Source organism: Mixophyes fleayi, chromosome 4, assembly GCF_038048845.1.
Source record: "Mixophyes fleayi isolate aMixFle1 chromosome 4, aMixFle1.hap1, whole genome shotgun sequence".
In the NCBI taxonomy this organism is placed as follows: domain Eukaryota; kingdom Metazoa; phylum Chordata; class Amphibia; order Anura; family Limnodynastidae; genus Mixophyes; species Mixophyes fleayi.
The window spans coordinates 228,836,027-228,849,016 of record NC_134405.1 but is presented as its reverse complement, the minus strand read 5'-3'; the positions used below and the strand labels follow the sequence as shown (position 1 = coordinate 228,849,016).

The following is a 12,990-nucleotide window of genomic DNA, read 5'->3' as shown; positions in this document are numbered from 1 at the left end:
GGAAGGTGGAATGGTGTATGTATTAGGAGGGGCACCAGTCTTCTCTTTTAAATTATTTAGCTTATATCTGTTCATGAAACCAAGCATATGAAATGCATGTATATATTGCAAAACCTAAAAAAAAAAATAGCTTTTTTAATACTCAATGCTTGATTAAGTAAATATCTGAATTGTTCACTTTTGCAGATCTCACAGCTGGAAAAAGATAAAGAAGAACTTAATAATCAGTTAATAAGTATTGATCCCACAAGAGATTGCAAACGTGTGGAGGCTCTCCTGGGAGAAAAAGTTAACTTATGCCAAAAACTAAAGGATTTAAAAGCTGAAGTGACAGAGCTACGAGCAGAGAGAGACCAATATGGTACTCAAGCCGAAAATGTCCAGAGGATACAGGTGCGACAGATGGCTGAGACCCAGGCAACCATTCGATCGCTTGAGGTAATAAAGTTATCTTAAATATAAGATGTAGAACAAATTTTAAATATTGATTAATGTCAATTGGTCCGCACTGGCAGGCTAAGACTATCTGTAGGTGTCCAATAAGCTGTATTTAAGAGCTGTGGATGTGCTACTGGATTTATATCCTATTTATGTTTTGGTTTTGTTTTTGTTTTCGGGTTTTTTAAATCCCCAAGGACTTTTTTGTTGTTTAAAATCATTTTTATGTAATTAAATATCAGAGTAAACACAATTAGAATCTCCTATCTTCCTTTTGAAATGTGAATAATGTGAATTGGGTAAACATATAAAAATGAAATTTAAAAAACCAAACGAACGCTATGAAGCTAATTAGACGTGAGAAAAATCAGAGAGAGGAGATGTAACTCTCCATCTGTTATTCAAGTTACTTAAATAAAAACTTGAGCTCACTACTGTGGGCACATATTGTTCCATGTGTGATCTGTTTATTTCCGCATGTGTAATGTTGTTTAGAGAACATGTGCTCCATGAACTATGCAACAGATCACATGGAACAATATACCCATATGGACGTGCCCTTTGACTGTAATTTGACTTGAAATCCAGGCCCAGTTCATTTTTAATTCCCCCCCCCCCCCATGATTATTTTTATATACTCTATATATGTTTGTTACCTTCATGTGGACATTCCATGCATTCCATTAGTTACACCACACTAACAGATGCAAAGACGTGCTAAACATGCTTATTGTACTTTTATGTTGAATTGAGTATTTTGTCTGTTTACATGTTTGCTCCTACAGGGATATCTTACATTTATGTCGGTTTGTGGCTAGAAAGGTCCTTCGATTTGTCTGTTCTTGGAATATTTACTTAAGTTTGTTAGTATTTCTCTGACTTACAATCCAGAACTTGTACTAGAAGATATGTCACAGCTAGGGGAACACTGTTTGTCTTTTGCTTGTAGCCCAGTAACTTTTGGGTATATGAGCAGTGCTGTATCTGGTTCTCTGATCTGCAACCTGTAGTCTTTACTTATAAAAGTTTTTAATAAGGTTGAGACAGTGATCACAATGTAATATGAACTGCTAAGCAGATGATGTGGTGTTTGATGTATTTGACTAATATGTCTCAATACTTCAATATACCCATTGCCGTTACTGAGAGTTTACATTTAAGAAAGAGATATAATATAACTTGGGAGCACTCCTATATGGAATGTGGCTGCCTACAATGGCTCTCGGGGTGTTCACTGTACCCCACCAATGAACATCAAAATGCACTAAAAAGAATATAGCATCAACTGGCGCTACACAATTGATCATGTGACTTATAAACCAATATTTTGCAAAAGTTTATACAAAATCACTTGAGAACAAGAAAAAGTCCAATATGTTAAAGTAGTACATGGTGATCTTTTTCACTTCGATGAATTATATTTCTCCAGTGAAATTCCAAATATTGTAGAATATAAAAAGCAAAATAAAACATATATAGTGTAATACGGTTAAACATATATTGTGATGTGACACAACAAAATATGTAATAATTGGGATTAATAAAATATGGTTCTCCTTCTCCTCATATGAAAAAATAATAACATCAGTTTAAAATATAACACATATGGTATCCTTAATCACATATATCTAGGACTACCTGCCTACCAGAACTTGTAGATTAAAGAGTCCTCAGCAAGTTCTTTAAATGGGTATCAGATTATAGCTTTGAAACAAGATCAGCAGGTAAATGTAGCCCAGTGATGGTAAGGAGATCACAGCCCTGTTGTCATTGGTGACTATCCCTTTTCTCTAGGCTGAGAAGCAGTCTTTGAAACTGCAGCTTGAACGTTTGGAGAATGAACTTCAGGCGGCCGCTGAACAAAGTGATACTTTGAATAAGAAGTTGCACAAATCTGAGAGAGAAGTTCATACACTCGCTAGCAAAGTAAGTATTGTGTGATTGACATTCATAGTTAATGTGAATGCAATTAGCTGTTGTATTTAGCATTTAAAAATGTAAAAAAAAAAAAAATAGCACACAGATGTAAAAAAATTAATTGTCTTTAAAATTGCTCCTCCTTTGAATATTCAGACATCCCCAAGGGTGACTGATTGTGTAATCCCTCACAATTTCTCATCTCTGTACTTTAGCCACATTACCATTTTGGAGCCATTTATATATATATGTCAATGGACACACATCTTTCCTGGCTATGTTAAAATTCTTGCTGGCTTCTTGATTTGTACATTATTTTATCCACCTCACTTTCTCCCCACTATGGGTTCAGCCCAGGGGGCAAATGCCCCCTTGCCCAGCATCCCCTCCAAATAACTGTGGCGTATCTCCATCCATAGTTAAGAGTTGTGGTTTTAAGATTAATGGCCGTTTTTGCTCTTTTTATTTATTTTTATTTTTTTGAAGTTGTTTAGTTTAATATTTTGTTACATGACTATTTTGTATGACAGTTTGGGCTTTGAAAATATGATCATGTGCAACAGGAAAGTCATGTCTACTGGTTTTCCTAGTGGCAATACAGCTTATTTTCCTGTCAGATTTATTTCTCTAAATATATCTTAATATCTGTTATCTTATATGTCATGCATCTGAGGTTTTATCCAATTGTTTAATTCTTTTTGACAAGTTACACTATCCACCAAACTGTAATATTTATTTATCAGATTGATGAACTCAAACATTCCCAAAAAATTGATATCGACAACATAAAATTTGAAGCAGCAAAAACAAAGAATGAGGCTGAGAAAGATAAAGACAAGATTCAAAGTCGGCTTGATGGTAATTTTACGTCTTTACGCTTGTTTATTGTGATTTTGGATGGGCGAGTATTTAAACTGCTACGTCAGGTTATTTTGTCTCTTGTAATTTCTACTTGCAGATTTAAGGTACTTATTCATGGTTTACTTTCTGACAACCAGTTAGGCCAGCTTTAGACCTAACTGGCCACAAATTGCATGTATGAGCACAGGACAACTGTCAATCCCGATCAATATTTTTTATCCTGATTTGCTCATATATCGGTTGGGTCTGGCAGAAAGTGCAATAGAACAATGACCAGTATCTCATTGTGCGGCCTTCATCTGATGCCACTAGTTTTACCCCCTGAGATCTGGCCACTCTGCGCTTGGATTGAGCTTCTGTCTCTGCCTATCTGCAAGCACCTTATAGTCCACAAACTCCATGTATTGCTTTGAAAATGAAATATAAACCATGGCTCCAACTAACAAAACTAAAGTTGACATATCACCCTGATTATAACTTAACTCTTCAGTATTTTCCTCAATAATTGTGCATTGGTGCTAACAAGGCATTATTTGTTATCATTCAGTATTTACAAAGCACCAACCTTTTTACTTAGTGCTGTGCAAATTGTAAGACACAGACATTACATTAGTAACAGTACAAAAGAGTGAAGAGGGTCCTAGATCTAAAAGGTAGAAAAAGTTATGCACAAGACTTGGGCTGATGTGGGGTCCTACAGGTTAAAACTGCTGCGATTGGAAGACCTTAAAGGGGTCTGGGTAAGCTTCTCTGAAAAGACTCATTTTTGTTGAATGCTTAAATCTTAAGAAGCGGGGGATATAATGTGAATAAGGGGGTGTTCCAGAGGCAGGAGTCACTCCAGTCCTGTACACATATTTGTGAGGAGGTGATGAGGAACAGGTCTTTATGTGAGTGATTGGGAGAGTACATAGCGATGAGGTTGCATAGGGGTTTGGTCAAAATGATGGCTTTCTATGTGAAGGTCTACTTTGCATTTTGTCATTGGAGGTAGTTCAAGGCTTGGCAGAGGGGTAGCAGAGGTTGAGTAGTTGTTGAGGTGAATAACCTGGCAGCAGCGTTCATAATGGACAGAAAGGCTTGTGGAGGGGAAAGGCAGTTATCCGTAACATGAACAACGAGCTTACTGTTATTGTGCGCCAGGAAGAGGTGTATTTTGGGGGTATTGCATACGTTAAGGCGGATTTGGTTGGACGATTGTATGTTCGAATAAGACTGTCAAGACAAAGTTAATCCCCAGAATGTCAGAGATGTGATGATTATGTTTTTGGCGGTGATGGAATATTTGGGCACATTAGAAACATAATATGGGAGAAAAATTAACAGTTTTGTTTTAGATTAGTTCAATTTATGGTGGTGGTGGTGGTGGAACATCTAAACTGAAATGTCAGATAGGAAATCTGGAATATGAGATGGTGAGAATGGTGTTGGCTGAGTGATAGAGACGTGAACCTGGCTATCATTTGCGTTGATAATGGTTGTCCTAGAGATCCAGTTTACCAAGGAAGGAAAATGAAAACAAAAGTGTGCCTAGGACAGAATCTTGCAGTACTGAAAGGAGAGGAGAAAATGTTCTCATTTGTGTGAGACACTAAGAGGTGCGTGTACTCGGGGCACGTTCCACTCTTTCTACCATATTTGCCTCCTATCTGTTACTTTGTACAGCTGTCCGGCAGTGGGAAGTGTCTGAAGGAAGGGTAGGGGCAGAGTTACAGTGCATACAGGAATCTGCTTAATCACAGAGGCCAAGAGATTACCGGCTTTAGAGGAGAAAGTGGACAGCTGTATACAAAGCTGCTGAAGTGAAGAAATCATTCAGTTTTGTGAGGGAAGTGTTGTGGGAGCAGAAGCCAGATTGCAGATTATGAACTAATGGAGACTGGGGTTGAACTTGCGGGAAGGATACAATCGCTAAAGTATACAAATTTGTGCTTTCTCTCACTACAATCTTTGTCCACTTTACACCTTGTACCCAGCATAAATGTTGTGCGTTGTACTAGCATTAAAAATGATAGCACAACTCATGTAAACAGGTCTGTTTTCAATACTACCATACCCACTAGCACTTTTACTAGATTTTAGGTGTGTTGCATTTTGCTTTGTGCGGTTTCAGATGCATCTTGTTTCATTGAGTGTATTTTAACACAAGTTTTATACATTGGGGAAGCCAACAGTGACCTCCAGTGGCCTCAAAGCGCTAGTAACATGTCAAACAGGTTTGCATTTCACATGCATTTTCATGTGTTTTTACTTGCATTTACTAACAGATACAAAAAAATCCAGTGTATAAAGGTCCTTAAGATTCTTATTGCCCAGATGCATTTAACTCTGATGTTATGGATGTAGGTTTATAATGGTATTATCTGAATCTCTTCCTCTGTCAACACACTGGAAAATTAGTTACAAAGATCCTACATCTGTAAATGACCACATCTGAACAGAATATTTTCTTTGGTCTCTCTCCTGTTTCATGGGGTTCTGAGTGATATATTATCTCAATTTACTTGGTTTCCACACTTTATCCTTTTCCTGTTCGCTCTCAATTCTCTGTCCTTGAACATCACTGTGGTGCAAAGTTAAAGAACCTATAAGATTTTCCGAGACAGTTCATAGGAAGCTATGAAGACTTAAAATGCAAGTCTTCCCTGTTTCTGCAGTTAGTGTTATACCATACTTGCCAACTGTGGCAGCATGATGTCCGGCAAGGGGGGCTCCGTTATAGGGACGTGGCCATGTAAACTGCGTATTTAGGCCCCATCCCCTCTCAAACCTTACCAATATCTGCCTACCTCAGCAGGAGGTGGGGCCAGGATGACGCATTTAGCCCCACCCACTTCACCCACAAATAGGCCAGGTAGCGGGAGGTTGCCCTGCTCTCCCTATTGTATGGGAGAACTCCCAAAAATTCGGGAATCTCCTGGACATTCTGGGAGAGTAGGCAACTATGCAGGGCCGTAACTAGGGCTGTGAGACGGTGGCGACCACCCAGGGCGCAACGCTGAAGGGGGGCGCAATTTAGGAATATTTTAGGTTAATTTGGTTAAAATTGAGGGCTAGGGGGGCGGCATTTGTCTTTCTTGCCCCGGGCGCTAGAATTCTAAGTTACGGCTCTGCAACTGTGTGTTATACAGCAATCTGCATAATAGATTCATGCGGGAAATATCACTAGTATGAAAAAATAACCAACATGAAACTACAGTAAAATTAAAATATGCAAAAGTAGTATGCAGTCTGTCTATTCTTCCTGTGCTTGTGTGAGTCTCCTTCCAAGGTAAAAACACATACTGGTAGGTTAATTGGCTTCCACCTAAACTGGCCCTGTTAAATGTGTGTATGCGTGCCTGTAGTAGATTAATTAGATTGCAAGCTCCACTTGGGTAAGGACTAGGGGTGTGCACCGGACACTTTTTGTGTTTTGGGTTCTGATTAGCTTGAGGTTTTGGGTTCTGATTTGTTTTGCCAAAACACCTGACGAAAGGTTTTGGTTCTGATTTCGGGTTTTGGGTTCTGATTTATTTTTTAAAAAGCGCTAAAATCCTGTTTTTTTGTTGTTTTCCACTCCTACGCTATTATTAACCTCAATAACATTCAATAACGATCATTTCCACTAATTTCCAGTCTATTCTGAACACCTCACACCTCACAATATTGTTTTTAGTCCAAAACGTTGCACCGAGGTAGCTTTCTGGACTGCGGAGTGGGCCCAGTACCCAATTTGGTACCGGGGCCACAATACCTCCGCCTTCAAATGGTCTCAATTCCACTGCACAGCTGCCTGCTCCTACATCCTCTGCAGCGTATATAGGGTGTAGTTCGAGCGCGTCAATACCTCTTGTTTTTGACGATGACAGGTCATTTTCATTAATTTTGGATTTGGCCCCAACACTGAATGTAGTTTAATATCTGATACGCATCTATCTGGACTGCGTAGTGGAGTGGCCCCGGTACCCAATTTGGTACCGGGGCCACAATATATCACCCTCAACTGGTCTGAATTCCGCTGCACAGATAAAAACAAAGAACATAGTATCAGAAATGGCAGTTCCTCTTTTCTGGAACTATAAAAACAAAGAACATAGTAATAGAAATGGCAGTTCCTATTTTTTGGAACTACAGAAATAATGAACGTAGTAATATAACTGGCAGTTCCTATTTTTTGGAACTACACAAACAATGAACGTAGTAATAGAAATGGCAGTTCCTCTTTTTTGGAACTACAGAAATAATGAACAGTATATAAATAAATAAATAGTAAATAGCAGTACCTATTATTTTTTGGTACAGCAGCAACAGTGAACATAGTTTGACTTTGAAATAGCAGTACCTAGTATTTTTTAACTCATTTTTTAATCTTTTTTTTCAATTATTTTTTTATAATTTTTTTTTACATTTTTTTTATAACTTTTGAATAATTTATAAATGACAATGCCTTTAGCAGAACAGAGCACAGGACACAGGCAGCACCACTGGATTCAGCAGGACAGAGCACAGGACAAAAGCACCACTGCACTCAGCAGGACAGAGCACTGGAAAAAATAACCACTGGACTGATCAGCAGGACAAAGCACAGGACAAGTAACCCCTGGATATTAAGCAGGACAGAGTAACAGGACACAGGACGGAGCACCACTAAACCTATAACCTCCCTCTTCAATGATCTGAGCCCGACTGAAGATGCCGGGCGCGAGCGAGGAATTTATGCATTCCGAGTCTCGCGAGATCCGACGCGAGACTCGGACGTCAGAGCCTCAGTTTCATATTTTTGGGCGCCGAAAATACCGGAACAGTGCTCGGATCCCGTCGAATCCGCACTGTTCGGGTGGGCTCGGATTAGAGAAATCCGAGCCCGCTCATCCTTAGTAAGGACCTGAGTGTCTGAACATTTTTCTTTTCTTTTGACCATACAGCACTTAGTAATATGATTGTGCCATTAAACTACAAGATAATAATACCAGACTAAAACATTTGAATGCTCAGTTCATTCATTTTGGTTTCATTGTATATCTTTTACATCAGTGCTAGTCATTAGTACAATTAATTCTACAAACTTTTTTGCTTTTAACACATTGGTTTTACATGAAATTTTATCTCCTTAGTTATAGAGACTGAAAACGAAATCCTAAAAGCAACGCTGGAACGTCAAAAAGAACTACTGGCTGAAAAAGAGCGTGAAGTAATACGTAAGGTGCAGGCAGCCAGAGAAGCAGGATTCCAGCAAATTGCCGCAATCCAGGATGAAAGGTTATACAAAATACATATATATTTTCCTCAATATGTTCACTATATATCTCTGTTATGTGACTTTTTCATTTAATGGGGCATTTTTTCTCTCAGGATGGAATTGGAAAGTAGAGTAACTGAGTTGGAAAAGTATAAATTGGAGCAGGACCAACAAAAACAATCTGAAATAGGCCAACTGGAAGAAAAACTGCGTATTGCACAGTTAGCAGAGGAATCGGCCAGAAGGCAACTTCAGAGTTTAAGGTTAGATGTCCTGTGTGGATGCATTCAGCTTTATGTGTCCTATTTCTTAATGGTGTGTTTTATCAGAAAATCGAGACAAATATAATCATTTATTTTAAAAGCAGCACCAAATTTTATTAAGAAAAGATAAAACCTGTCCCAAATTGATGCATTATTGAAACCTTAATATGGAAGACTACATGCAGGATAACATTGGCGCAAAGATTAGGTAGAAATGCTAGAACCTGTTAGTGGCAACACAGCTAAGTGTGTTTTAAGCACGCAGGAGCCAAAGTGGGGTCAAAGGGGATATCTACCCTCATAGTATTATATTGTCCAGGCAAATGTATTTCTTTTTCTGACTCTTTGATTTGATGGCACAAGGTTATGCGTTGGAATCAAACTAAACAAATCTGCATGAACAGTAGAATTCTTTGAAGAAGGAGATCACCTTTAATTTTGCCTAGTTATGTGGTGCCATGTAAGAAACATTCCTGGTAGATATGGGGTACATTACTTTAACTCTTTCACACACCACTGTTGTTCCGCTTAGCTTTTCACTATATAGTTTATATTTACTATTTAGTGTTTTTTTTTTTGTTTTTTTTTAAATGCCCATCCTAGAGGAGCATTAATATTGGTAACGATCCTGCTCTATGACTAGTTGTGTATACTTTATCGAGAACAATTCAATGCTTCACATTATCTACTATACCATTTAGTGAAGTTGATAACAGGACTTTTTATAAACCTGTCTTTTATGGTAATGACTTTCATAATTTCTGAATACTGGCTTCTCCCAGCACAGTCAGATCTGACAAGACCCAGGTAGACTCTGAAACCTACAGGTATTGGTCACTGACCTCTGAGCACTTGGGGCCTGATTTACAGTTGCATGCAAGTGCATTTGTGCAACATAAAAATGCGCCTTAGAGCACAATGGGCCCCTATGCTTGGATAGGAGGATCAGGTGTGCAAGTTATCCATGCCATTTTTGAGATTAATCTTATTCAGTCTGTCATAGATTTTTAAATACATTAGCTAAGATATGTCAATTTTGCAACTGCATAAACTAGATAGATGCAAGTTTTGGCTGCAGGTTGTGATGATTGTCCAATCTTTGTTCTGAGCGCATTTATACTCTAGATTAAAGCTTGCTCGCATCTTAAGACACGTGCACCTCCAAATGTACACGTTGAAACGCAAGGATTCAGACATATCTTGGCTTATATGCAAGTAGAGCATCTTTACAATATTTATTTTATTATTATTACCAGTACTAAACTTTGACAATTGTGTTGAGAAGTTAAACACTTCTGTGAACTCAATAAGAATCCAGCAATTGTTTCCTAACAAAATTATTAGATTGGATACCAACTGGCATATTATGATTGACATACTGTGGTTAAGCAAAGCTTGCACTGGAGGTCGAGGGAGGGGGGAGCAGTAGAGGACACTCCAATGACTCAAGTAAATAGAGTAGGCAGTATCCGGTTAGGAGTCTTTGCAATCAGTAGATTCCATAATTTTCAATTTACTTTTGCGTGCATTAAACACTAAGGGGTCTTAATTTGATGTTCATGATACCTGAAGATTTACTATTACTTCCTTTCTTAGGTCTAAACTCCAACAACAAGTGACTTACACAGAACAAATAAAAAAAGAAAAACACGATGAAGCAGATCTCAAGCGGGTAACAATATTTATGCCTCATACATACTGTTTTTGGAAAAAAACAATCATGAGCATGAGGCATTCTGCATTTATCACATTGATGAGCAGGACTTGGCATATATAATGTCAACCTGGAAAGGTGGCAACAGTTTATGTCCAAATGTAGCAAAACATCTGTAAATACTAGATATAACTAAGCAGTTGTTTGTTTGCATCAAACGCACTTACGTTTGGGAATTAAAGTCAATGTGCTTATTGATGGAGTGCCCGATATGGTTGTGGGCCCTCATTTGTATTGGCTTTCACCAGGCCATGGGTGAATTTCTCTATCATCTATGTGCTTATAGATACACTACAATACTGCTGAAAGATGAAAGTTTTCAATAGCCTGGGGATGGATTGGATGTAAGCACAGCCCAGTTACACTACTGACATTGCCTAGCCAAATCTAACCTAAACTCCCCTATATGTATCCAGTTTGTTTAAGAATAGTGCTGACTTTTTCTCCATTTTTTTATTTTTACCCAGGAAATGAATGACTTGAAAACTCAGGTAACGTCATTGTCAGAGTCAGAAAATAATTTACTACGTGCTAATGAAAAACTCCGGGAAATGGTGGAACAACTTAAACACGAAAATCGCAGTGCTAGAAGTCAGGCAGAAAGGGCCCAACAAGATGCAGAGAAGTAAGTGTAATTCATTTTGGTCTGTAAATGTTGCTGCTTGTTTTCTAACATAACTTAATCTGATGGTATAAAAATAATTTTCTCTGGAAAAAGGCTTTATACTGTAACACAATGCAAATGATGATTGGACTGTTTTATCATAACTTAGTTATTAATTTATTCTTAAACCGTTTTGTACCTTTTTTTTTTTTTTTTTTTTTTTTTAATGTGAAGCTTAAACAAAAGTCTCTCTCCTGGAAACATTTGGTTTCTGCTCGTTCCCACAAGAGTGTAGCTTGTTCTCTTAGTCTGAGCCAGTCAGTCGCCAAGCTCCTTTGTGGTCATGTTATGGCAGAACAAGGGGTCATTTTATGAACATTCCAAGCCTCTCTGCCCACTACATTATGTCATTTGAGTGTGGTTGCCATGGTAATCGCATGACACTTAGCATACTGTAAAACATTTAATACCAACTTTTGTCTTTTTATGGGTAACCAGAGTGATTTCTGTTAAATAAGCACAGCTTATATGTGTAGAAGGGATTACACTGTTAATAGAAATGGTACTTTAAAAATAAACAAACCACAATTTAGGTTGTTCTCCCTAACCCACTAGTCACTTTCATATAATTTCTTAATTTCTTTTTAATGGATGCTAAGGTATTTTGACCATTATTTCTTAGTTGCACTGTTTTGCACAGTTTATTTGTACAAATGTTTTTATCCATGCCCCCACTGAATCATGCATACTGTACATTTCCTTAACTTCCATGAGGTGCAGGGACATTGAGATGCTTTCATTTAATTTAATAATGAAAATGTATTGCAAGAAAATGTAGAAAATTATCTAAACACAATTTGCAGTGGAGTCAGAAAAATACTTAGTGGGATTACTTTTCAGGTAATTATCATGCCAATCACACAATAAGTGACTGTGCGGCCCCATATTGCATTAGTGTGTACACTGCAACAAGAAGCGATTATGGTTCCAAAGTACATCATATCACTTCATTTGATTTTTAAATGAATCTTGTTCAACAATGAAACGATGTCCTTCCAATTCTGCAGTGTGTATGTACTCACGATCAGGATCCCCATAGAGTTTACTTAATTATGTTCTTTACTTTTAGGAAGAGATCAACACCCATGATCAGAAGTCACCTGAAATTTTTAGTAAAGCAACTTATATTTCAGGTTTAGTGGTTCTTTAAATAGATATAGATCATTATGTTTATATCTCCAGAATAACTTGTGCCAACAAAATAGTCAAGTAAATTTGCATTACTTAATGGTAGTTACTAAATATTTACTGTGCATTTTTAACATATTTACATAGAACACAAACATTCAGTTTCTTCCCAAAGAAGACCAATTCTCATGTTACTGAATAACAAATCCTAAACTGATATTTTGATATTTCTTTTTCAAAGCACTGAAACTAAAACATACTATTTGTTATCTTATTTTGGAATCATTTTATGTTACAATATAAAATTAAAACATGCAATATGTTTGCATAAATATTTAATCTCTGTGTTGTGGAAGCTCAAAGTTTACACTGGTGAAAATCAATTGTGAAAGGAGGACACAATCGCCTTACAATTGGCCTTCACCAGAGGATCTGATTTTATTCAGTCTGTTTTTGCTCTTGTAAGCAATGAATTTGTGACCTGTGTGCTGAACTTTCAGGAAATTAAGATTTTACATTGGTTGCCGAACAATTGAACATTAATAAAAGCCCTTAGGATTTGACCAAAGTCCTAATAGAATTCCGGGTTTGGTACATCCCTATTTATTGTACATAGTTGATTATCACCCTGCAGCAAAAATCACATATGGACCCCAATATGTTATTGAACTTTTTGCTCCGTAACTGAACATGTACTCTGTATTTTACTCCATAACTGTACGACTTTATACAAAACATGAGCAATACTGTTCTTATGTCCCTGAAATGGAAATGTTGTGATGAA

General features: G+C 37.5%; 1 protein-coding gene across 2 annotated transcripts in view; it reads left to right on the top strand.

Moving 5' to 3' along the window:
• CEP83 (centrosomal protein 83) overlaps positions 1-12,990 on the top strand; it is a 37,387-nt gene that overhangs the window by 15,627 nt on the left and 8,770 nt on the right. For both annotated transcript variants that reach the window (XM_075209406.1, XM_075209405.1), the window contains 7 exons: positions 187-438; positions 2,233-2,364; positions 3,099-3,213; positions 8,313-8,457; positions 8,551-8,700; positions 10,297-10,372; positions 10,882-11,039. In XM_075209406.1, the coding sequence (XP_075065507.1) occupies positions 187-438; positions 2,233-2,364; positions 3,099-3,213; positions 8,313-8,457; positions 8,551-8,700; positions 10,297-10,372; positions 10,882-11,039 (1,028 nt within the window). The remainder of the gene's footprint in view (positions 1-186; positions 439-2,232; positions 2,365-3,098; positions 3,214-8,312; positions 8,458-8,550; positions 8,701-10,296; positions 10,373-10,881; positions 11,040-12,990) is intronic.